A 27,079-nucleotide genomic window follows, 5' to 3' on the forward strand; every position below is an offset into this window, starting at 1 on the left:
ACAAAATTTTTATAGCAGAAAACAGATGCTATTTGTCTTTTTGGGTCTAGTTTATATCACTGAGCATGATGATTTCCAATTCCATCCATTTTGTTGAAAATGTCAGGATTTCACTCTTTTTATGGCTAATACTCCAAGGAAGAGTAGGGGAAGAAACAGCAGGAGAAACTCTTCCGGAACGAGTGATTCACAGTGGACCTGCGTGGAGAGCGTGGGAGCCCACAATTCGGGACACCAGCGGCAGACTCAACACACCAGCGCTGGAACGCGAGGTGAGCCGAACCTCAAAAGCCCGAGACACCGGCAGGCAAGTGGAAAGAGGAGACTAGAGGGAATGACCCCGGGGGGAAAAGTTCACCAGGCTAACTAGAAGAGAGAGAGAAAAAAAAAGTGACTGATACGGACATGGGTTTCTCTCTCTCCGCTCACCTCTCAAAGGCAAGCAAGACAAACAGCAGGCGCCATCTTGGACATACATCATAAGCCAGGCGACCTCAGGTCTGCACCGGCCCAGAGCCTAGCAGAAAAACCTGACTCTGGGCGGGGTGAATTAACAGGAGATTAGGACCTAGTGAATTTGTGGTGCTACTGAACTGAGACTGTGAAAAAAGAGACGGTAGGGGAGAGAACTCACGGAATTCACGTGAGTACTCTCCAGAGACACTACAATTCCGTAACTTTGGCAACCCAGTGGGAGACTGAAGGAGAATTTGAGCCCACTCTGAGGGCCAAACAGATTCCCTGTGTGGTCCTTGGGAAAGAGCTTCCGATCTCTGGCTCCTGTGGGTATATCATTTACCTGCTAACTACCTCCAACGTCGTTCAGCTGTGCAGAATTACTTCCCTTTTGAATCAAAAAAAAAAGAGAGAGAGAGAGAGAGAGAGAGAGATCTACCACGCCTAACCTGGGAGAGTCACCTTGGCACACCAAACAGAGCTTTCAGGCCACACCCATCTCAAGCCTCTAAGGCTCCATCAAAAACAGACAGTCCACTTAATCTAGAGTCATAGTATAACAAGAAAAAGCACCACAGTGAAGAAACCAAATATCTCCAATATGCCAAATAACAAATGCAAAAACCGAGGTAATAAAAACAAGGAAGCCACTATGATGCCCCCAAATGAAAAAGACACCCCAATTCAAGATTATGAAGATGATGAGATAGAAGAAATGCAAGAAGCAGATCTCAAAAAATTGATAAGAACATTAAGAAGTTCTCAAAAACAAATTCTTGAACTACAGAAATCATTAATGGACAAGACAGAAAATCTCTCTCGTGAAAACGAAATATTAAGGAAGAATCAAAATGAAATGAAACAACTAGTAGAACATGAAACTGTGATAGTGACGAGAAATCATAATGAAGTGAAGAATTCAATAGATCAAATGAAAAACACATTAGAGAGCCTTACAAACACAATGGGTGAAGCAGAAGAGAGAATATCGGACTTAGAAGACAGAGAACAGGAAAGGATACAGTCAGACCAAAGAAAAGAAGAGGAAATTAGAAATCTAAAACATATTGTCAGGAATCTTCAGGATACTATGAAAAAACCCGACATTCAGGTTCTAGGAGTTCCTGAAGGCATGGAGAGGGAGAAAGGATAAGAATGCCTTTTTAGTGAGATATTAGCAGAAAATTTCCCAGGTTTGCAGAAGGACAGAGAAATCCTAGTACAGGAAGCTTATAGAACCCCTAATAAACACGACCAAAAGAGATCCTCACCACGACACGTTGTAATTAAACTCTCCACAGTGAAACATAAAGAAAAGATCCTAAAATGTGCAAGAGAGAAATGTCAGATTACTCTCAGAGGATCTCCAATCAGACTCACAGCTGACTTCTCATCAGAAACCCTACAAGCTAGGAGGGAATGGCGAGACATAGCCCAGGTACTAAGAGAGAAAAACTGCCAGCCCAGAATATTATATCCTGCAAAGCTATCATTTGTGAATGAACGTGAAATAAAGACTTTCCATAGCAAACAGAAATTGAAAGAATTTGTCGCCACTCGTCCAGCCCTGCAAAAGATGCTTAAAGATGTGTACTCACAGAAACACAGAAACAAGGTCATCAATATGAAAGAAGGTAAAGGAAGGAAACCTCACAAAAGATCACAGGGAATTCAAAGTGTATATTAGAACTTATCACTGGCAAATGGCAGGACAAAGTTACCACTTATCATTATCACATTGAACATTAATGGCCTGAACTGTCCAGTTAAAAGACACCGATTGGCTGATTGGGTTAAGGAACAAAACCCATCTATTTGCTGCTTACAAGAAACACATCTTTCCAACAAAGATGCATTCAGACTAAAAGTGAAAGGCTGGAAAAAGATATACCATGCCAACAGAAATGAAAAAAGAGCAGGCGTAGCCATCTTAATATTGGACAACATAAACTTTACCACAAAAACTGTTAAGAGTGACAAAGAAGGACACTATATAATGATTAAGGGATCATTCAACAAGAAGATATAACAATTATCAATGTATATGCACCTAATTACAGGGCACTGGTTTATCTAAAAGATTTGTTAAGGGACTTAAAGGGAGACTTAGACCCCAATACAATAGTACTGGGGGACTTCAATACTCCACTCTCAGAAATAGACAGATCAACAGGACAGAAGATCAACAAGGAGACAGTAGATTTAAACGACACTATAGCCCAAATGTATCTAACAGATATATACAGAACTTTCAATCTTACAGCTAAAGATTTTACATTCTTCTCAGCAGGACATGGAACCTTCTCTAGGATTGACCACATACTAGGCCATAAAGCAAGTCTCAGCAAATTCAAAAGAATTAGAATCATACCATGCAGCTTCTCAGACCATAAAGGAATGAAGTTGGAAATTAGCAACTCAGGAATCCCTAGAGCATATGCAAACACATGGAGATTGAACAACATGCTCCTGAATGAACAATGGGTCATAGAAGAAATTAAACGAGAAATCAAAAATTTTCTGGAAGTAAATGATAACAGCACAATATACAAAAACTTATGGGACGCAGCAAAAGCAGTGTTAAGAGGAAAGTTTATATCAATAGGTGCCTACATCAAGAAATTGGAAAGGCACCAAATAGATGAGCTTTCAATTCATCTCAAGGATCTAGAAAACCTACAGCAAACCAGACCCAAATCTAGTAGGAGAAGAGAAATCATTAAAATGAGAGAAGAAATCAACGGGATTGAATCAAAAAAAAATTACAAAAAATCAGCCAAACGAGGAGCTGGTTTTTTGAAAAAATAAACAAAATTGACTCCCCATTGGCCCAATTAACTAAAAAAAGAAGAGAAAAGACCCAAATCAATAAAATCAGAGATGAAAAAGGAAACATAATAACAGACACCACAGTAATAAAAAGAATCATCAGAAATTACTACAAGGACTTGTATGCCAGCAAACAGGGAAACCTATCAGAAATGGATAGATTCCTGGACACATGCAACCTACCTAAATTGAACCAGGAAGACATCGAAAACCTAAACAGACCCATAACTGAGACAGAAATTGAAACAGTAATAAAGGCCCTCCCAACAAAGAAAAGCCCAGGACCACACGGATTCATTGCTGAATTCTACCAGACATTTAAAGAAGAACTAACTCGAATTCTTCTCAAATTATTCAGAACAATCGAAAAAGAGGGAATCCTCCCAAATTCTTTCTATGAAGCCAGCATCACCTTAATCCCTAAGCCAGAGAAAGATGCAGCACTGAAAGAAAATTACAGACCAATATCCCTGATGAACATAGATGCAAAAATCCTCAATAAAATTCTCGCCAATAGAATGCAACAACACATCAGAAAGATCATCCACCCAGACCAAGTGGGATTTATCCCTGGTATGCAGGGATGGTTTAATGTGCGCAAGACAATCAATGTGATACACCACATTAACAGACTGCAGAAGAAAAACCATATGATTATCTCAATAGATGCAGAGAAAGCATTTGATAAAATACAACACCCTTTCATGATGAAAACTCTAAGCAAACTGGGTATGGAAGGAACATTCCTCAATACAATCAAAGCAATCTATGAAAAACCCACAGCCAACATCCTATTGAATGGGGAAAAGTTGGAAGCATTTCCACTGAGATCTGGTACCAGACAGGGATGCCCACTCTCACCACTGCTATTCAATATAGTTCTGGAAATTCTAGCCAGAGCTATAAGGCAAGAAAAAGAAATTAAAGGGATACAAATTGGGAAGGAAGAACTCAAACTATCCCTCTTTGCAGATGATATGATTCTTTATTTAGGGGACCCAAAGAACTATACTAAGAAACTATTGGAACTCATAGAAGAGTTTGGAAAAGTAGCAGGGTATAAAATCAATGCACAAAATTCAACAGCCTTTGTATACACAGGCAATGCCATGGCTGAGGAAGAACTTCTAAGATCAATCCCATTCACAATAGCTACAAAAACAATCAAATACCTTGGAATAAACTTAACCAAGGACGTTAAAGATCTCTATGATAAAAATTACAAAACCTTAAAGAAAGAAATAGAAGAGGATACCAAAAAATGGAAAAACCTTCCATGCTCATGGATTGGAAGAATCAATATCATCAAAATGTCCATTCTCCCGAAAGCAATTTATAGATTAAATGCAATACCAATCAAGATACCGAAGACCTTCTTCTCAGATCTGGAAAAAATGATGCTGAAATTCATATGGAGACACAGGAGACTTCAAATAGCTAAAGCAATCTTGTACAACAAAAACAAAGCTGGAGGGATCACAATACCAGATTTCAGGACATACTACAGGGCAGTTGTAATCAAAAAAGCATGGTACTGGTACAGAAACAGATGGATAGAACAATGGAAAAGAATTGAAACACCAGAAATCAATCCAAACATCTACAACCAACTCATATTTGATCAAGGATCCAAAACCAATCCCTGGAGTAAGGACAGTCTATTCAATAAATGGTGCTGGGAAAATTGGATTTCCACGTGCAGAACCATGAAGCAAGACCCCTACCTTTCACCTTACACAAAAATTCACTCAACATGGATTAAAGACTTAAATCTATGACCTGACACCATCAAATTATTAGAGAACATTGGAGAAACCCTGCAAGATATAGGTACTGGCAAAGACTTCTTGGAAGAGATCCCGGAAGCACAGGCAGTCAAAGGCAAAATTAACATTTGGGATTGCATCAAATTGAGAAGTTTCTGTACTGCAAAAGAAACAGTCAGGAGAGTGAAGAGACAACCGACAGAATGGGAAAATATATTTGCAAACTATGCAACTGATAAAGGGTTGATAACCAGAATCTACAAAGAGATCAAGAAACTCCACAAAAACAAAACCAACAACCCACTTAAGAGATGGGCCAAGGACCTCAATAGACATTTTTCAAAAGAGGAAATCCAAATGGCCAACAGGCACATGAAAAAATGTTCAAGATCACTAGCAATCAGGGAAATGCAAATCAAAACCACAATGAGATTCCACCTCACCCCAGTTAGAATAATGGCTCACATTCAGAAATCTACCAACAACAGATGCTGGAAAGGATGTGGGGAAAAAGGGACACTAACCCACTGTTGGTGGGAATGCAAATTGGTTAAGCCATTATGGAAGTCAGTCTGGAGATTGCTCAGAATCCTGAATATAACCCTACCATTCTACCCAGCCATCCCACTCCTTGGAATTTACCCAAAGGAAATGAAATTGGAAAACAAACAAGCTGTCTGCACATTAATGTTTATTGCAGCTCTATTCACAATAGCTAAGACCTGGAACCAACCCAAATGTCCATCAACAGTAGACCGGATAAAGAAATTATGGGACATGTACTCTATAGAATACTACACAGCAGTCAAAAACAATGAAACCCGGTCATTTGCAACAAGATGGAGGAATGTGGAAAACATCATGCTGAGTGAATTAAGCCAGTCCCAAAGGGACAAATATCATATGTTCTCCCTGATTGGCGACAACTAACTGAGCACCAAAGGGGAAACTTGTTGACATGAAATGGACACTGTTGAAATGAAATGGACACTATGAGAAACAGTGACTTGATCAGCTCTTGTCCTGACGGTTGATGTACAATGTAATACTTTATCCATTTTAGTATTTTTTTTCTAGTACCATTGGTTGAACTCTGTAATTAACACACAATTGTTCTTAGGTGTTTAAATTTTAACTGAAAAGTGATCCCTGTTAGGAATTTGGAAAACATTATGTTGAGTGAAATAAGCCAATCCCAAAAGTACAAATACCACTTGTTCTCCTTGATAGGTGACAACTAACTGAGCACCAAAATGGAAACCTGTTAAAGTGAAATGAACACTAGGAGAAACGGTGACTTGATCAGCCCTCACCCTGACTGTTGATGAGCAGCTTAATATGTTATCCATCTTAGTATTTTTTTTGTTAGTTCTACTTAATACTTTTGGTTGAATACTGTAATCAATACACAATTCTTCTTAAGTGCTGAAACTTAACTGAAAAGTGATCGCTGTTAAATATAAGACTGGGAATAAGAGAGGGAGGAGATGTGCAATTCGGGACATGCTCAAGCTGACTTGCCTCAAACGGTGGAGTTAGAAACATACCAGGGGATTTGAATTCAATCTCATCGAGGTGGCATGTACCAATGCCATCTCACTAGTCCCAGTGATCAATTTCTGTTCACAATTGATCGTAATGATAGGACTAAGAACCAAAGGGATCCCATAAACAAGAATAGTGCCTGCAAATACTAGCTGATAGAATAAAAAAGGGAGAGAACGATCCAACATGGGAAGTGAGATACACAGCAGACCCATAGAATGGTAAATGTCCTAAACAGCACTCTGGCCTCATAATCAGCCCTTAAGGCATGCGGATCCGGCTGAAATGCCCATGAGAGTATTTCAGGCATGGAAAGCCAAGACACCCTGGGGAAAAAAAAAAAAAAAACCTAAATAGAAGATCTCTGCGAGTGAGATCCCAGTGGAAAGAATGGGTCATCAAAGAAGGAGGTACCTTTCTCTGAAGGGAGGAGAGAACTTCCACTTTGACCATGGCCTTGTCTAAATATGATCAGAGTCAGTGAACTCAGGGGGCTTCCATAGCCTCGGCAGCTCATGACAAGAGCCTAGGGTGATTACTGAGGCCATAAACAAGAGTGTCAATTTGTTAAGTCAACAACAGGAGTCACTGTGCACTTACTCCTCATGTAGGATCTTTGTCCTTAGTGTGCTGTACATTGAGATTTAATGCTCTAACTAGTACTCAAACAGTATTTTTCACTTTATGTTTCTGTGTGGGAGCAAACTGTTGAAATCTTTACTTAATGTATGCTAAACTGATCTTCTGTATATAAAGAAAATAGAAAATGAATCTTGATGTGAATGGAAGGGGAGAGGGAATGGATACGGGGAGGGTTGCGGGTTGGAGGGACGTTATGGGGGGGAAGCCATTGTAATCCATATTCTGTACTTTGGAAATTTATATTCATTAAATAAAAGTTAAAAAAATAGTTTAAGAAGAAACAGGATTAGTTTTTTCTTAAGAGGTTGGTAGAATTCAACAGTAAGTCCATTGGGGCCTGGGGTTTCCTTTGTTGGAGGCTCTATATTACTGATTCAGTTTCAGTCTTGGTTACTGGTATTTCATGTTTTCCATGTCTTCGTGCTTCAAGTTTGGTAAGTTATATGTTTCCAAAAATCTGTCCATTTCTTCCAGATTTTCCTATTTGTTAGACATAGCTGTTTGTAATAATTCCTAATTATTCTTTTAATTTCTGTGGTATCAGATGTAACATCTCCTTTTTCATCACTGATTTTATTAATTTGTGTATTATTCATTTTCTTTGGTTACTCAGGCTAGTGGCTTATCAATTTTTTTTTTCCAAAAATAATCCTGCTCTCTTGTGTGGATTGGCCCTTTGTAAGGGACTGGGAGAAGGCCTTGAGACAAGTCCTGGCTAGTGCTATACCCAATGGTTCCTTAAAGTCTCTTGGCTGAAAACCAGAGTTTGACAGCCTGGAAGGGTTTTGGGCTGGGAAGTGCACTTCCTGTAGGGAAAAGCACTACTGAGACTGGGCATAGCCTGGAGGCAGTACCCATGCTCCAGTATCCCAAGGACTCTAATCTGTCCTGGAGTTGAACAGAGATTACACTCATCCTCATCCTTCTACAACACATAGTGACTGAATAACATGTTCCTCAATGAACAGGGGGTCATACAAGAAATCAAAAGGGAGATACAAAATTTCCTTGAAATTAGTGAAAATTACATTACAACATATCAATACTTATAGAATACAGAAAAGCATAATTAAGAAGAAAGTTTACAACTGTAAGTGCCTATTTTTGAAGGATATCAAGTCAATGATCTAACAGTATATTTCAAAGCCAGAGAAAAAGAACAAACAAAACCCATATTAGTTGGAGTAAAGAAATAATAAAAATTAGAAAAGAAATAAAAGTAAAAGTTTGAATTGAAATAATATACAAAATAGAAGTCATATTTAGGCCGGCGCCATGGCTCAATAGGCTAATCCTCCGCCTTGTGGTGCCGGCACACCGGGTTCTAGTCCCGGTCGGGCCGCTGGATTCTTTCCCGGTTGCCCCTCTTCCAGGCCAGCTCTCTGCTGTGGCCAGGGAGTGCAGTGGAGGATGGCCCAAGTGCTTGGGCCCTGCAGCCCATGGGAGACCAGGATAAGCACCTGGCTCCTGCCTTTGGATCAGCGCAGTGCGCTGGCCGCAGCGCGCTAGCCACGCGGCCATTGGAGGGTGAACCAATGGCAAAGGAAGACCTTTCTCTCTGTCTCTCTTTCTCTCTCTCACTGTCCACTCTGCCTGTAAAATAAATAAATAAATAAATAAAATAAAAAAGTCATATTTAAAGTAGTAATTATAAGTTGAATAAAACAGACATTTTCCTTGTCATTATTTTTGGCCTAAATGTATTACTTAGTCTTTGTGATTGTAAGCAACGTTTTAGAATAAAAAGGTTTTCTTATTTACCTGTAAAATATTAGAAAATAAAATGATTTAAATTATTCTGAAAAATGTAAAGTATAGGACTAAAAGCAAAGTGTGATATTACCATTATTTTACCATTATTTATACTTTGAATAGTCTGCCTAAGTACTAACTTGATGTAAGCAAGAAAGGTTTATGATCTCTTATATCAGATTTTACAATTTTTTAAAAATGTGTTGTTTTTTTGTTTATTTCATCTACTTGAAGGTGAGGAGAGAGAGAGAGTGAGAATGTCTTCCATTTGCTGGGTTACTCTTCAGTTGCCCATCATATTCAGAGCTGGGTCAGGGGGAAGCTTGGAGCCAGAAACTTCTTTTGAGTTTCCCATGAGGGTATCGGGGGCCCAAACACTTGAGACACCACTTACTGCCTCCCAAGGTGCATTAGCAGGAAACTGGATTGGAAAGAGGGTAGTTGAGACTTGACTGAGCACTCCAATATGGGACATGGATGACCTAAGTGGAGGCTTAACAAGCTGTATCACAATGACTACTGCCAGTTCATTTAGCTTGATCATACTACACAGCACTTCTGAGTCAGATAAAGTAGTGCTGGTAATAATAATTCTAGTTTGATATTAAGAAATTTTCTTAAAGAAACTCAGAGTCCTTTAGGTTACAATTAGAGGCAGAGAGGGATTTAGCATAGTGATTTAGACACTGAGTAGGCACTCAGTTTATATATGTTGAGTAATTCCTGAATAAAACTCAAATTAGAAATTTTCTTTCTCGGCTGGCGTCGTGGCTCACTTGGCTAATCCTCCGCCTGTGGCGCTGGCACCCCAGGTTCTAGTCCCAGTGGGGGCGCCGGATTCTGTCCTGGTTGTTCCTCTTCCAGTCCAGCTCTCTGCTGTAGCCTGGGAGGGCGGCAGAAGATGGCCTAAGTGCTTGGGTCCATGCACCCACATGGGAGACTGGGAGGAAGCATCCGGCTTCTGGCTTCTGATCGGCGCAGCGCTGGCCATAGCAGCCATTAGGGGAGTGAACCAACGGAAGGAAGACCTTTCTCTCTTTCTCTCACTGTCTATAACTCTCTCTCTCTGTTTCTCTCTCTCACTAACTCTGCCTTGCCAAAAAAAAAAAAAAAAATTTCTTTCTTAAGATTCACTCATAAGAACCAGGGGTAGGGGTTTGCCCAGCAGAGTATCTTTTCTAAAATGCCCAAATCATCCATCTAAATAAAACTAAAGCCATTTAGAATTCCCAAGAGAGGGGCGCCAGGCAATTCATGTCATCTTGCTACTTCCCGAGCTTTATTCTTGCTTCAGTTGTATTTCTATTTCCTTAAATAACTTTAAGTTATTGATTTCATTTTACATGTTGATCTCATTGTCTCTGGGGCTATAACTTTTAGCAGTGTGCTCTATTTCACAAAATTTCATTACGGCCAATCATTGCTTCCTAGAGGAATTTTGTCAAAAATGTTGTATCTCTACTGTATTCTGATAGCTACTAGGGAAACCAGATGACTCTCCTAGCCAGCTAACCTAGAAAAATCAGAAAGCAAGATAAGGGCACCATGACACTTCAGTTGATACAGCCTTGAACTTCACTTAATTACTGTCACAGACTGGGATAACTCGAGAATCTCAGGGCAATGCACATCATTGTTAACCTCCAAAGGGAGAACTTAGGGTGATGATCTTATTATTATGATTTTACCCACACCTCTAGCAGATTTTCCTATTACAATCTGTTCAATATCTGGTATGTCACTAAAGCCGGTGGGATCTTGCTTACTTCCAGACTTTTCAACATGACATTCCCTAAGTTTTGACCAATTTTTTTTTCTATTTACTCACAGAACTTTTTAAGGTCTCTGCTTAAATAGTTCTTCTTTGCAAAGACTTCCCCAGCCACTCATTAGAAAAGATGATGTGATTCCGTGTTTTCACACATTCATTCCTAGGCCCATTTGGTCATTCCTCCAGCTGTTATGTTAAGTACCTACTACATGACAGACACCTTGTACGCCTTCCATTATAACAATTTCCTAATTGTGTTATTGTTGACATAATTGTCAGTTTTCCTCATCAGATGCTAAGCTTTGAGAGGAAAGAACTTACTATCATGCTTATTATTGTTTCCTCAAATCATAGCATATTGTTTAGCATGTAATATATATTTAATAAATATATGTTGAATTAACAAATAAACAAATACAAACTTTCAGTCTGTATTTTTTTTTGCTTTTTTGAATTCAAACTAATTTTGTTTTTAAGTCTTAATTTCTTAGCAGCAACAGAAAAATTTCAAGAACTGCTGTTTTTTACGAATCTTTTCATATTATGTGTACAATTTGCAGCTTCAAAAGGAGTTTGAGTATTTCTCAAACATGAGGTATTACTCAGACATGAGGCCACGGCACTCCACAAAGCAAGACTAGAGTGTTTTAATAATCTAAGAGGTGAGAGCTTTTATTCTCTAACATATCTGAAAGAGAACTTAAACCAATGGCTTCTAAAGAGGATAAACACAAGTCAGGTGTCACATGGCCAGCTCTAGTCTTGACCAGAAGCTTGGCATGAGAGAATCCTTGAAAGTACACTTTGTGTTTTGCATGCCACTCATTTGAAGGGCCAACTTAATGGCTAATTGCTACAATTTAAACAAGGATCTCTAACTCTGGATTAAAAACAGAGAAAGTGCCACTGTCCCTACATTCATGATGTCACATTAAGTCCTATTACCTTTACAATGCTACCACAATTATAGATCAGATTTTTGTAGGAAGGGATGGTTTCAATTTAGGAAAGAGAAGGAAAAAGGAGAAATTAGAGAAGAAGGAAAAGGGACAAATGATAACATTATGACTCCCAAGTGTAAGTTAAAGACAAATGGAACGCATGTAGTAAAGTTTAATCATCCTTCAACTGAAAAAATTACTCTTCAAGTTTATTTCTATTCAAGTTTCAAATTTTAGTTCTTTTAGCTAACCAAAAGGAACAGTTATGCATTATTATATCATAGCACTATCTAGTCTTGTTCTTTAATGTAATGACTTTAGAACACGCAGAATTCCAGCATAAAGTGCAAGCGGTTCAAGTCCCAATATGATTATAATCCAATGTGCCCCAAATGCCACAGGATGTTTGTCTAAATAGAATGAATACTAACCTGATGGATTATCAGTGGTGATGACTGTTTTTGTTGTTGCCAAGAGCCATTTGGAAACTTATAATTCATGGATCATACAAAATTATCAACTTAAACATTAGCCTGCTATCAATTTAGTGAATTTTAATTCCTGCCTGCAGGAGTTTAGCAGGACCAAACCAAATGATTCTAGGGGCCTTTTATGGCCCACAGATCAAACGTTACACACCCCTAGACTACTATAAGAAAAGAGGAAAAAATACTTTTATGTATAAATGTGAAAGATAGATCAAAAAATTGAAAATGTATAATTACTATGTAGCCAACTAAATATTACACGAACAACTCCACGGGAAGATGCTAATATTATATTGTAAAGTAAAAAGCTGGTTTCCATACGGAATGTATGTATAATTCCACTCTAAAAATTGCACATAGATTTACACAGAATATGTGCAGTACAAAAAAATTGAAAGGATCATGCTGAAATACTAGCAGTGTTTGTGCCTAGGAGTTTATGAATACTTTAATTTTATTCCCTTCTACTATGTTTTCTGAGTTATTAATAATTCATTAAATTTATAAGAAAGCAATTGTTATTTATTTTGTTTTATTTTATCATATAGAGAAGGTCATGCTGTGGTACTCCAGCCTGAGTGTGAATTCATTTGAATAATTTAACATAAAAAATATATGTGGCCTAATTATGGGGAGGTCAACACTATCAATGGATGATTTATATTTTTCCATTTACATATATATATTCTACACCTTTTCCACTTTTAGGTAATAGAAAGACTATAAAAACAAAATCTAACTATAATTGGATAGAAATATTGTAACCTCTGAAGATAATTTTGGATTTGGCAGGTAGCGAAAGACAAGCACTAAATTTTAAAGGCATGGAAACTGAATTCAGGCATGTAATTTTAGTTAAATTCTGGTGTACTTCCTACCACAAAAGTCTTTGCACTTACACACAGATTAAATGTGGCTGCATTTTGTTCATGAAAGCTTACCATCTTCTGTAATGAAAAGATCTTGTTTTCAAACAAATAGAGAGGTGTAAAGGTAGCATAGACGACCATATGAGGGGACAGTGTTGATGAAGAACCTGTAAAATAAACACACATCGGGTCATGAAAATTCTAGTCAAGATAGGTTCACATGATTACTTTCTGTGTTCTCACTAGGCCTCACATGGCTACTACTCTGTGTGTGTGGAGAAAGAAAGAGAGAGAGAATCTCTCCCTCTTTTTGTAAACATACCATCCCACCCTTATGACAACATTTAATGTTAAAAGAATTATCTTGAAATGCAGTCACACAGAAGGTTAAGGGCTTCAAAATTTACATTCCATTTTGTCATATTTTACTATGCTTGTAGATAGTAAGAACATGGGCCTTATCTTTCACATTTTGCTTAGAAATCCCCTCAAATAACCCATACCCTTGCTCAGAATCTCTAAATTTTACAAAACATTAAAACACAATCAAACCAAGTTCTCTAGCACCTCCTAAGGATTGTCTTTCAGTCTCCAAAAACATGTTTCTCATTTCCATCTGAGGCTTCACCAAAAGCATCTTTAACATACATATTTCTACCAACTTCTCAAGGCAATCTAGGCTTTTCTAACTTGCATCTGAAAACTTCCAATTCTACCCAGTTCTAAAGCCACTTGCATATTTTGAGGTAAAAATAAGAGCAGCACCTTATTTATGGCACCAAAATATGTTTTAGTGAGGGCTATCGTGAGAAATAGAATTAATGAGGTGTATATGGAGATTTACTAAAAGGAAGAGGCTCACAAGATTATTGAGATTGACAAGTCCCAAGTCTGCAGGGTGGGTTGGCAGGCTGGAGGCCAGGAGAGACAACGGTGTTGTACCTATCTGTAAGTCAGCAGACCTGAGGTTTAGGAAGAGCCAATGCTTCAGTTCAAATCCAAAGCCCATGAGGTAGGATGAATCCCTTCGTATTTGAAGGAAGGTCAGTCTTTGTTCCATTCAGGTATGTAATTGATTGAATGTGCTGCTCTCCAATCAGGAAGGACAATCTGTTCTACTGGGTCTACAGATTTCAATGTTAATGTCATGCAAACATGTCCTCATGGGGAAATTCTGAATTGTGTTTGCTCAAATTTCTGGCACTTACTGGCTCAATCAAGTTGATTAACTATGAAACAAACTCTTTTCTAAATCTTTATTTAAAAGTATTAAAAGACAAAAGTGTTTTGATCCAAATCATATACCTCTTTTGCACATTGCAGGTTGCAAGTGTTGATGTCATTCCTAAAACTTCCTAAAGCTAAATATTTAATATTTAGGCATTAAGTATTTTGTCACAGATCTTCAACATATCATATGAGCTTCCTGGTTCTTTATGAGAGCAAAAATAAAGTTTGGTTGTGATACAAGTATTTAGAAAAAAGTTTCCCATTTATTTTATAGTATTTCATACTAAAATATGTTGGGACTTGGGAATTTCACAAGGGGTTATAGAAAAAATGTTTGAAACATTGGCTAAAGAGAGTGGTTTTGAATTATGCCTATTACCGAAAGGATGTTTATGACAAAAGAACTTGCCTCAATTTTAAGTATAATCACAGATTACAAGTGGAATTTTAATATTTGATGTTACTATAATGAAGAAGTCAGTGTTTAGTGAGGGCTGAACTTGGAAATATTCAATAAGTGTTATATCAGGGGCACTGGCCATTGGAATAATAGGGAATTTTGAGCTAACCTTTGTACAGTTCCTAAATGGTACTCAGGAGACCAGGAAGTTCAATCACTATAAAACGTTGCATATATGTATATATACAAAGTCTTCATCCCTTTTGTGCTTTTATATGAGAATAGCTGAGACTAGGTAATTTATAAAGGAAATAAGTCATTTTCTCATAGTTCTGGAGAATGGGGAGTTCATGGCTAAGGGGCAGCATGTGGAGATGAACTTTATAATGCATCATCCCATGGTGGAAGGTTGACAGGCAGACGGGCAGGGAGGGAGAAAAAGATACCAAATTCTTTTTATAAAGAAGCCATTCTTGGTATGACTAACCCACTAACTCATTACCTTGGCAGCTATGGTTTAATCAAGTCTACACTCTACTTAGCACCCCCCCCCCCCAGCTCCCATTGCTGCACTGGGGATCAAGCTCCCAACACAGGAACTCCAGGGCACACATTTAAACAACAGAACTAAGTATTTGGGAAAAAAGAGAAAAGGTTCATGCTTTTTAGATTTTCAAAAGATTCCGTCACCCCAAAAAATGTATAAGAACTGTTTGTCAAGTGTTTCAATTCATATTTGGCTCATTGCCCCTGTGTAAATATATTGTTTCATGCTGAGAGATTAGAACACACACAATGTTTTCTGGTTGTATAAAATATGAATAAAAGCAGTTTTTCAAATATCTTAAGGGTGGATATTTGAATCTGGCAGTTCTGTAATGTCCTTTTTTTAAAAATATTTTATTTATTTATTTATTTGAGAGGTAGAGTTACAGTGAGAGGGACAGACCGGGGGAAAGGTCTTCCTTCCATTGGTTCACTCCCCAAATGGCTGCAATGGCCAGAGCTAAGCTGATCTGAAGCCAGGAGCCAGGTGCTTCTACTTGGCCTCCCATGTGAGTGCAGGGGCCCAAGCACTTGGGCCATCTTCTATTGCTTTCCCAGGTCACAGCAGAGAGCTAGATCGGAGGAGGGACATCCAGGACTAGAACTGGTGCCCATATGGGATGCCGTTGCTGTAGGCCAAGGATTAACCTACTGCACCAGGGAACTGGTCCCTGTAATGTCTTAAAGTGAACTATCCAAGATATCAACCAGAAAATTTCCTTATCTATTTTTGCTATATTGGAGTAGCTCTTATTGAATTAGCACAATGCATAACATCAAATCTAATAAATGAAAGAGCTTTAAGGAGATTCAAAAGATCTATTCTTGGATCAAGAGACAGCACTTAAAATTTTAATATATAATATTTCCTTGAAAATTTTTCCATAATATTATGACTCCTCTATGGCCTACAACTGCTATACTAATTGTACATATTTTATGATCTAAAAGAAAATTTTGCTACATTGGTGTGATTTAAATATCTCATTAAACATATGATACAGATTTTTTGTGTATTTCTTATAAGCATATTTCAGAGGATTCTGCTATGAAATAAGCAAAAGTACTTAATTCCACTTTTATCATTTATCATTTTAATGAGATCATCAAATTTAAGCACTTACTGCTTTACTAGTGCTAGCAAAAAAATAGACATGTAGACCAATGGAACAGAATTGAAGCCTCAGAAATCAATCCATGCATCTACAACCAACTTATCTTTAACAAATGAACTAAAATAATCCCTGGAGCAAGCACAACATTTTTAAAAAACGGTGCTGGGAAAATTGGATCTCTGCATGCAGACTATGAAAAAGACCCCTATCTTACACCTTACAGAAAAATCCACTCAAAATGAACCAAAGACCTAAATCTATGACATGATACCATCAAATTCTAGAGAACAGTGGGTAAACTCTGCAAGACATTGGTATAGGGAAAGACTTCTTGGAAAAGACCCCATTAGCACAGGCAATCAAAGTCAAAATTGACAAATGGGATTACATCAAACTGAGAAGCTTCTGCACTGCAAAAGAAACACAGCAAAGTGAAGAGGCAACTGACAGAATGGGAGAAAATATTTGCAAATTATGCAACTGATAAAAGGTTAATATCCAGGATCTATAAAGAGCTCAAGAAATTCAACGACAACAAAAAACAATCCTGTAATAAATGGGCAAAGGAATTGAACAGGCATTTTTCAAGAGACAAAATTCCAATGGCCAACAGACATGTGAAAAAATGCTCAAGATCACTAGCCATCAAGGAAATGCAAACCAAAACCACAATGAGGTTTCACTTCACCCCAGTTAGGATGCCTTTCATAAAGGAATCAACAAACAATAAATGCTGGTGAGGATGTGGGGGAAAAGGTACCCAAATCCACTGTCGGTGGGGATGTAAACAAGTACAACATCTGTGGAAGACAGTTTGGAGATACATCAGTAATCTGAAAATAGGTGTTCACATGACCCAGCAATCCCACTCCAGGGAATTTACTCAAACAAAATTTAATCAGCAGAATAATAGTTTATCTGTACATCCGTGTTTACTGCAGCTCAATTCACAATAGCTAAAATATGGAATCAATCTAGATGTTCACCAACTGATGACTGGAGAAAGAAATTATGGTATATATACACTATGGGATACCACCCTGCAGTTAAAAAAAAAAAAAACAAACGAAATCCTGTATTTTGCAACAAAATGGATGCAACTAGAAACCATTGTTCTTAGTGAAATAAGTCATTCTCAAAAAGACAGATATGTTTTCGCTGATCTGAGATAAGTAATAGAGTACCTAAAAGGTAGTGTATTGGAGTGAATTGGCATTTTGAGATTTGATGGTTGTTTACAGTCTTTGTCTCTATTATTGAGAAACAGTGTTTTTATTTTATACAATTTGTTGAACTCTTTACTTACCATAGAGTTAATCTTATGAATATAAAGTAAATTGAAAACATGTAATTGTAAAAATTAGGAATGGAAATAGGAGAGGGAGGAGGATGGAGTGTGGGAGCATGGGTGAGAGGGAGGGTTGGGTGGGTAGTATCACTATGCTCCTAAAACTTTAAATTTTGACTGAAAAGTGATCCCTGTTAAATATAACAGTGGGAATAAGAGAGGGAGGAGATGTACAATTTGGGACATGCTCAATCGGACTTGCCCCAAATGGTGGAGTTAGAATCATGCCAGGGGATCCCAATATAATCCCATCAAGGTGGCATGTACCAATGCCATCTCACTAGTCCAAGTGATCAATTTCAGTTCACAATTGATCACACTGATAGGTCTAAGAGTCAAAGGGATCACACAAAGAAGACTAGTGTCTGCTAATACTAACTGATAGAATCAAAAAGGGAGTGAACGATCCATCATGGGAAGCGGGATACACAGCAGACTCATAGAATGGCAGATGTCCTAAACAGCACTCTGGTCTCAGAATCAGCCCTTAAGGCATTCGGATATGGCTGAAGAGCCCATGAGAGTATTTTAGGCATGGAAAGCCAAGACACCCTGGAAAAAAAAAAAAAAAAAAAAAAAAAAAAACACCTAAATGGAAGATCTCTGTGAGTGAGATCCCAGTGGAAAGAACGGGGCCATCAAAGAAGGAGGTACCTTTCTCTGAAGGGAGGAGAGAACTTCCACTTTGACTATGACCCTGTCGGAATAAGATCGAAGTTGCCGATCTCAAAAGGCTTCCATAGCCTTGGCAACTCATGACAAGAGCCTAGGGAGATTACTAAACAAGAGTGTCAAATTGTTAGGTCAACAAGAGGAGTCACTGTGTACTTACTCCTCATGTGGGATCTGTCCTTAATGTGTTGTCCAATGTGAAGTAATGCTATAACTAGTACTCAAACAGTATTTTACACTTTATGTTCTGTGTGGGTGCAAACTGATGAAATCTTTACTTAATATATACTGAATTGATCTTCTGTATATAAAGATAATTGAAAATGAATCTTGATGTGAATGTAATGGGAGAGGGAGTGGGAGATGTGAGGGATGTGAGTGGGAGGGAAATTATGGGGGGGGAAGCCGTTGTAATCCATTAACTGTACTTTGAAAATTTATATTTACTAAATAAAAAAGAAAAAAGGAAAAAAAACTTTATATATGATACATGGAATTTGTATACCTTAAATATAATAAAAAATTTACTTCTTTAATAAATGACAATCTTAGCCTAAAACAGTGATTCATGGTGAGATGAACCCAAAATGACTACCAAGGTAGACAAATCCATTTTAACTTTTGTTAAAGTTTATAAATTTTTTTCTAGCTAAGAAGTTAAGCTAATTTCTTAGAATGAATAACTTTTATCAAATGTTTGGTTAAGCACTGACTGGCATTTTACATGAATTCATTCTCATATAAATCCTATGAATTAAGTTTTATTATGAATACTATTTTTTGTGTAAATAAATTAGGTCACAGGTTAAGTAATATAGCTAAGGTACATGATTAAGAAGTATATTGTGGATGGGTTAGGTGTTTGGCCTAGGTGCTAAGATATCAATTGAGATATCTGCATCCTGACTCTGCTTCCTGTTTATTTAGACACTGAGAGAAGTGGTGATAGCTCAAGTAATTATAATTCCCATCACCCGCATGAGAGACCTGCATTGTGTTCCTGTTATCCTGGTTTCAGACTCTGCTCAGTTCCAGCCATTGCAGACATTTAAAGAGTGAAGTGGAGCTGGTGCTGCATCATAGCAGGTAAAACTGCCGCCTGCAGGGCCAATATCCCATATGGGGGCTCGTTCTAGTCCCGGCTGCTCATCTTCTGATCCAGCTCTCTGCTATGGCCTAGGAAAGCAGTAGAAGATGACCCAAATCCTTGGGCCCCTGCATCTGTGTGGGAGGCCCAGAGGAAGCTCCTGGCTCCTGGCTTTGGATTGGTGCAGCTCTGGCCATTGCAGCCTATTGGGTAGTGAACTAGCAGATGGAATACCTCTCTCTCTCTCTCTGCCTCTGCCTCTTTATAACTCTTTTTTTCAAATAAATAAATAAATCTTTTTTAAAAAGTTAAGTAACCAGACAGAATTATAGCACACACACTCTCTCTCCTTCCCTCCTTCCTCTTATTTCCATCTCTATCTCTGTCTAGCTATTAAATAACAAAAATTAAGAAAGAAGAATAAAGTATAGAATGATACCTGGACTTCATGGGGATTCTTTGTTGTCTATTCTCTGAGGCAATAGCTGGGGTATTGGTGAGAATGCTCGTCCACTTTCCATCAGAAAATATCTGCATGCCTGAGATGTGATACAAATCTCAAGAGCAAAAGACTTTTTATACTAAGCTCATAATTTCTTAGTACAAGTCCTTTAATAAATTAGTATGTTTCTAATCTATTCATTTTCAGTAAGTTCCACACCAGAAATCATTCCAATGCATAATTCCCAAGACTAATTATTTTTTCTTTTATTTTCTTTGAAGATACCTGTAACAAAGAGGCCACGCTCTTTTTCTGTTTTTTTTTTTTTTTTTTTTTTTTTTTCACATGGGGCCCAAGCATTTGAGCCATCTTCCACTGCTTTTCATAGGCCATTAGCAAGAAACTGCATCTGAAGCAGCCAGACACAGACCAGCACCCATATGGGATGCCAGTTACAAGCCGTGACTTTACCATCTATGCAACTATGCTGACCTTGAGGCCACACTCTTCTAACAAGCTCTGTCACACAACCAGATATGGTACTTAAGAAGTTTTATGGGACCATTGTTGTTAAAGATCTTTGATAGTCTTATCTCAAATTATCTGTGTTAGAGAAATTTTCCAAGTTCCATGAACTCTGACATTTCTCTGCCTTGTATTTTTCTCACATATATTGGAAAAACAGACAATTCTTGCCTAAACTTCTATCTTGCTAGCAGTAGTTTTTATAACAAACACTACCTACAGTAGCAGACATTAAATCACTTATTTTATTTATGTATTCTTTTAAAGATTTATTTTAAATAAATATTTTTATTTCAGACAGTTACAAAGAGAGGTAAGGCAAGAGAGAGAGAGAGAGAGAGAGAGGTCTTCCATCTGCTGGTTCACTCCCCAAATGACTGCAATGACCAGAGCTGTGCTGATCCGAAGCCAGGAGCCAGGAGTTTCTTCCAGGTCTTCCACATGGGTGCAGTGGCCTAAGGACTTGAGCCATTTTCCGCTGCTTTCCCAGGCCATAGCAGAGAGCTGGATAGGAGTGGATTAGCCAGGACTTGAACCGGCACCCATATGGGATGCTGGCACTGCAGGCGGCAGCTTTACCTGCTATGTCACAGCACCGGCCCCACTTCACTCTTTAAATGTCTGCAATGGCTGGAACTGAGCAGAGTCTGAAACCAGGAGCTTCTTCCAGGTTTCCCACATGTGTACAGGGGCCCAAGCATTTGGGCCATCCTCCACTGTTTTTCCATGCCATTAACAGCGAGCTGGATTAGAAGCAGAGCAGTCGGGACTGGAACCAGCACCCGTGTGGGACGTGGGTGCTGCAGACAGTGGCTTAACTCATTGTGCCACAGCGCTGGCCCTGTCAATGACTTATTTTAGAGATTAAGGATTGCTGAGTGCGAGTGCATGGCTACTTTCCAACTTGTCTGAGGTTCCAGTTTTTCTGTGGTGTAGTGCAGATTTTCTCATGCTCGAGATATCTATTTCTTCACAACCTATCACTCTGCTGCTAAGCAGACACCCCACATTTCCATCTCTCTATTAGCACTCGACTCCTGGCAGTAGTTAATTTACCACCAAGTAATTTTAGCTTCAAAATAACCATACTCAAAAATATATGACTTAAGCACTATGGTAGTTTATTTTTGCTCATAGGAAGTATTGAATGGACATCCCTGATCACTAGAAAGACCTCCAGGTCGCCATTCTCAGACTCATATCTCTATCTTATTGGCTGTAACACTTTGAACACTGTTTTCTTGACTGCATCAAGTCAGCAAAAGGAGAGCTACACATGAAGCACTGTGCAGGTCAGCCTACAGAGGCTGTCCATGATGCCCACTCATGTTTCGTGGACTAGAACGTAGTCTCTCACTTCAAGAGAGGCTGCAAAAATGTAGCATAATTGTGTTCCCAGGGAGAAGAGGAAACTACACAGCTGGCGAATGTCTCTCATGATCAGAAAATATTCAAATTAATCATTCTACTAAGTTGTATTCTAATTTTATTGAATTTGTTCCTCTGAAACAAAAATTTTAAAATATTGGCATGTTGTTGAATTCTAATATATTACTAAGCAAATTCTAAGTTGTCACATAGTTTGTAAGTTAATTCTAAAAGTCAGTTCTTTACTAAATCTGATAATGTTTTTCTCAGATATCAGAAAGATATGACTTATTCATACTTTTAGAACTTAGTTTTCTCTAATTTCATAATCCATACACAAATTCATTTTAAAATTATGTCAAATTCTTTAGAGAATTACTTCTTTAGAGAACAAAAGTTTTCAACATTTTTTAAAGATTTATTTGAAAGGCAGAGTAACAGAGAGAGAGGGAGAGAGAGAGCTTATATCTGCTGGTCCACTCCCCAAACGGCCACAATGGCTAGAGCTGTCCCAGGCTGATGCCAGGAATCAGGAGTTTCTTCCAGTTCTCCCACATGGGTTCAGGGGCAAAAGTACTTGGGCTATCCTCCACTGCTTTCCCAGGTGCATTAGCAGGGAACTGGATTGGAAGTGGAGCAGCCGGGTCTCGCACCAGTGCCCATATTCCCGGGATGATGGCATCATAGATGGCTTAACCCACTATGGCACAATGCCAGCCCCCTCAATTTTTAAACTTAGTAATATTCATCCACAGATGTTGAGAGGAAATACACGATAGTACTATACATAGTGGACTCAAGCAAGATTCTCTAGATTCTTGGAAACCCACATTTTACCTATTAATTTGGAGTTCTTCCATAAAGTGGAGGCAGTGACAAAGAACTTCTGTATGACAGCACAGAGTCTGCAGAGGGTCCTCTCCATGGGGCATCATAATTGCTAATGCTTAATGATGACAATGTGTCTCTCGTTCTTTCTTTTCATAAGTGGGAGCTTACATCCCTCATTAACAGGACATTAAAGATGGTAGTTGATACACATGCACATACAGATGCTGATGAATGGGAGGCCCCAGATTTTGAACTAGATGTTATTACAGGATAGCAATTTGGGTTGAGACTCTTGATAACTGTTGAACATTTACATATGGAGGGGAAAGTAAAGTGATTATTCAGGGATCAGAAATGTTGAATGTGCTCATTCTTGATTGTTGTTCTACAAATGACTTCCTCTTTTACCTGAGCCCTTAGTTGATTTACATTTCCCAGCTGCCCTTACAGTTAGGAGTGTTCATAGGACTGAATTGTAGTCAAGGGAATGTGACAGAGGTGAATTACCACATGTATTAACAAAATAACTTATTTTGCCCTAAAAAAATCTCACACTGCAATTTTCCAATCTGTTTTCCCTTTCAGTGGTATAGGACTACAGAACTTTATATGCACAGCTCTAAGACAGAAGGAGCATGGATCTCATAAACACCATTAAGGAAAGAACTTTCTGTTAATCATTAACACTAGTCTTAGATTTTATGTAACTGAGAAAGAAATATATATATATTATTTGAACCATTTGTTAGTTACAGCACCTAGTATGCCTTAATGAACACATTTTGAAATAACAAAATGAAAGAAACCTTGAATGTCACATAGTTATTAGGGTATACAATGAATATTAATTATATGATATATAATCATATATAAATCCCTACATGACCTCTGCTATCTTAACACTGTATTTTGTTTATGGTATTCTTTTAAAAATATTTATTTTACTCTTATTTGAAAGACAGAGTTGCAGATACAGAGAGAGAGAGAGAGAGAGAGAGAGACATACAAGAGAGAGGTCTTTCATCCATTAGTTTATTCCCTAAATGGCCAAAATACCCAAGGCTACGCCAGGCTGAAGCCAGGAGCCAGGAGCTTCATCCAGGTCTCCATGATGTGGCAGGGGCTCAAGCACTTGGTCCATCTTTAGCTGCTTTTCTCAGACCATTAGCAGGGAGCTGGATCGGTGCTCATATGGGATGCTGGAATTGCAGGCGGAGACTTAACTCAATGTGCCACAATGCTGGCCCCTATAGTATCTAAAACTGTAAGTGCAATTTTATTTTAATGACAGGTATGACCAATATGCTGTTATTTTCAGAAATGTCATAAAACAGGTATCCTTTTTATTAAATATTCAGTGACTTCTCAGAGTTAAATTGAAGATATTATATTTCTAACATCAAATCAAGTATAAATAATATAAATGTTGTGTTACCTTTTTCATTGGAACTTGAATTGCAACAGTTACCTTTTGAATCCTCAGATCTGCCCATAATCTCAGTTAAAGTAAAACCCAAGAAACTGATTAAAGGAGATGCAAGACCTACTCAGATTAACTCAGTAGAAATAAGTTTACATGGCTGTAAGTTAGATAAAATAATCCTTTTGAGTTCATTCTAGCAAACTATTTTATCTTTAGCACATTCAAGAATTAACAAACCCTGGGACAGCACTGTGGCTCATTTGGTTAATCCTCTGCCTGCAGCGCCAGCATCCCATATGGGCGCCGGGTTCTAGTCCCGGTTGCTCCTCTTCCAGGCCAGCTCTCTGCTGTGGCCCAGGAGGGCAGTTAAGGATGGCCCCAGTGTTTGGCTTCCTGCACCTGCACAGGAGACCAGGAGGAAGCACCTGGCTCCTTGCTTCGGATTGGCACAGCGCCGGTCATAGCGGTCATTTGGAGAGTGAACCGATGGAAGGAGGACCTTTCTCTCTGTCTCTCTCTCTCACTGTCTAACTCTACCTGTCAAATAAAAAAAAAGAATTAACAAACCCTTTAACAATAAAGATGTTAATATGCAGCTCTACCAACAAGTAATAAGCACTTTACTTGTAATTCTCTAAGAACACCCACAGATACCATAGATATCATGGTACTCACTGTAAGAGATAGATTCTGAGTTTAAGGAGGTTCAATCACTTGCCTGATACTCATACACTCCACCTTGGAGCAAAGATCTGAACTCAGACAGTTTGACATCACAGCTCAAACTCTGAACCAACCATGCTCTGATATTGGATATTGACCTTAAATATGAATTTATCAGCAAAAAAAAGACTTTATTACCTTTATTTTCACCAATAAATTCAGCGAAAGTTTTAGTCATTTTCACAAAGAATTATGTGATGTTTCCCACAATCAAAAAATATTACTTACAGCATCAATCCAGGAAAGCAAGTTTTAAAGTACAACAGGAAACAGAATAATTAGTGACTGTTTTCTCTACCATAAATCCAGATATTTCAATAAGCACAAGAAACTACTATTATTGAAATTTGCTCAGACAACTCATGCAAAAATACATTAAGAACAAAGGCAAAATGAAGATAAACCAGGGAACCAGCACTGTGGTATAAAAGGTTTAGCTGCCACCTGCCACCTGAGATAACAGCATCCCATATAGGTACCAGTTTGAGTCTCGGCTGCTCCACTTCAGATCCAGCTCCCTGCTAATGGAATGAGAAAGCAGTGAGATATGGCCCAAAGTACTTGGGCTCCTGCTTCCCACTTGGGAGACCTGGAAGAAACTCCTGGATCCTGGCTCCAGCCTGGCCCACCCCTGGCCGTACCAGCCATCTGTGGAGTAGACCAGTCATAGAAGATCTATCTCTTGCTCTGTCTCTTCCTCTCTCCGAATAACTCTGCCTTTCAAATAAATTTAAAAAAATCTTTTAAAATAAAAGCAAAAGAAAATAAACCAGGGAGAGCACAGCACTAGAGGCAAAGGGACACATTTTCAACCCGAGTAATGAGGGACAAATTCAAATTGATAATCTACGTATGGAAGCACTATGAGAGATGACCCAAGATGGAGACTATGAAGTCTTCAGAGAGGGAACTGGTCAGTCTTACTTTTGAATATTGTGAGGTGAAATTTTTACATAATATATATATATATATATATATATAACATATGTAATATGTAATCTGGTACATTTTTAAGAGACTAGTACACCTATTGCATTTCAGGTACTACAGAATACAAAGTGCACTGGATCAGGTGTCTTTAGAGATAAACTGTAAATTCAAATTGGAAATATGTTAGCTAAAATGTGATAGACACAGAAACCTGAGAATTCTCTTGAAAAAAGATGTTATATCAATCACATGATTATTATAAATAGACTTCCTATGTTTATTCAGTGACAATGTGATACACAAAAGTGTCATTGTCATTGTCAGATAAACAGACCATCACTTTAAGAGTCTACAGATTCACAGTTATTTTTTAAACATAGTCAGAAAGCTAAGAGGCGCACTGTGAGAAGCCAGATACACATATTCTGTCTAATTTGGTGCTTGCAATCTTATTAGGGTTGCAAGAAAGTGTGAATTTACTATGGGTTGCATGATAAATTTAAACTCCAAGTATTCTTCAGAGAAATACCTGAAAATGATTAGCAGAAGCCTCCTTTATATGTGGATATCTTTTCTCATGATTCTTAGGAACCTGGAAAATCTGACTTCTATCTCACGTGAAGGAGCTGGCACTGGCATGTGTGCCCATCTGAGGGCTCAACTTTAAGCAATCTTAAGCAAGCTTGAATAGGGGAAATATACGCCTATGTTCTAACATTTTCTATAATTTTAGCAAACAACTGAAATTGTTAATATTCTCAGACTGGAACTTACATTCTGATAAGGACTGCATAGAGTACTGTACATCTGATGAGGGTCTTGACCCATGAATTGAAAATTTGAATTTTTCCTTCTCCCTTTCTTTTTCTCCATCTTTACTCCTCTTCTTCCCAATTTCTTTTGCATCTGTTTTCACCAAAATATTAAAAAATCATGATAAATATTTTAAGTAAAGAGACTTAAATCAAGTTCCTTATTCAGTCATTGTATTGAAAGAAAGGTACCAAAATAGCAATATCATTTAAATATAAAACTACAGCCACATTTCCCCAAAACATAATCTTCTCTAATTAGAAACATCAAAGTAAAATGAGAGAAAATTGAAAAATTGAAATGTGTTGTGAGAGATAGGCAGCATTACTTATTAATAATGATGTGTGAATTTATGATTCATGGAAATACTTGAGTACATTTTCTTTATATAAGATTATATACTCAGATTAATATTCTCATTTTAAAAAAAGCAAAAAAAAAAAAAAAACACCAAAGCTTGTATTGAAAATGGAATCCTAAATGTGGGGTGCTCTCAGATCTTCTTTATCTGGGTTCTTTATAGCTCAAGGAAATAGTGCCCTGTCTCCAAATATCTCCAAGCTTGGA

The 27,079-nt window shown here is 38.0% G+C and overlaps 1 protein-coding gene across 4 annotated transcripts in view; it reads right to left on the minus strand.

Moving 5' to 3' along the window:
* ADGB (androglobin) overlaps window positions 1-27,079 on the minus strand; it is a 215,760-nt gene that overhangs the window by 132,572 nt on the left and 56,109 nt on the right. For all 4 annotated transcript variants that reach the window (XM_051855270.2, XM_051855271.2, XM_008263621.4 and 1 more), the window contains exons 9-10: window positions 26,474-26,605; window positions 13,132-13,226 (exon numbers count right to left, since the gene is read on the minus strand). In XM_051855270.2, the coding sequence (XP_051711230.2) occupies window positions 13,132-13,226; window positions 26,474-26,605 (227 nt within the window). The remainder of the gene's footprint in view (window positions 1-13,131; window positions 13,227-26,473; window positions 26,606-27,079) is intronic.

This window comes from Oryctolagus cuniculus, chromosome 5, assembly GCF_964237555.1.
Source record: "Oryctolagus cuniculus chromosome 5, mOryCun1.1, whole genome shotgun sequence".
Taxonomy (NCBI): Eukaryota; Metazoa; Chordata; class Mammalia; order Lagomorpha; family Leporidae; genus Oryctolagus; species Oryctolagus cuniculus.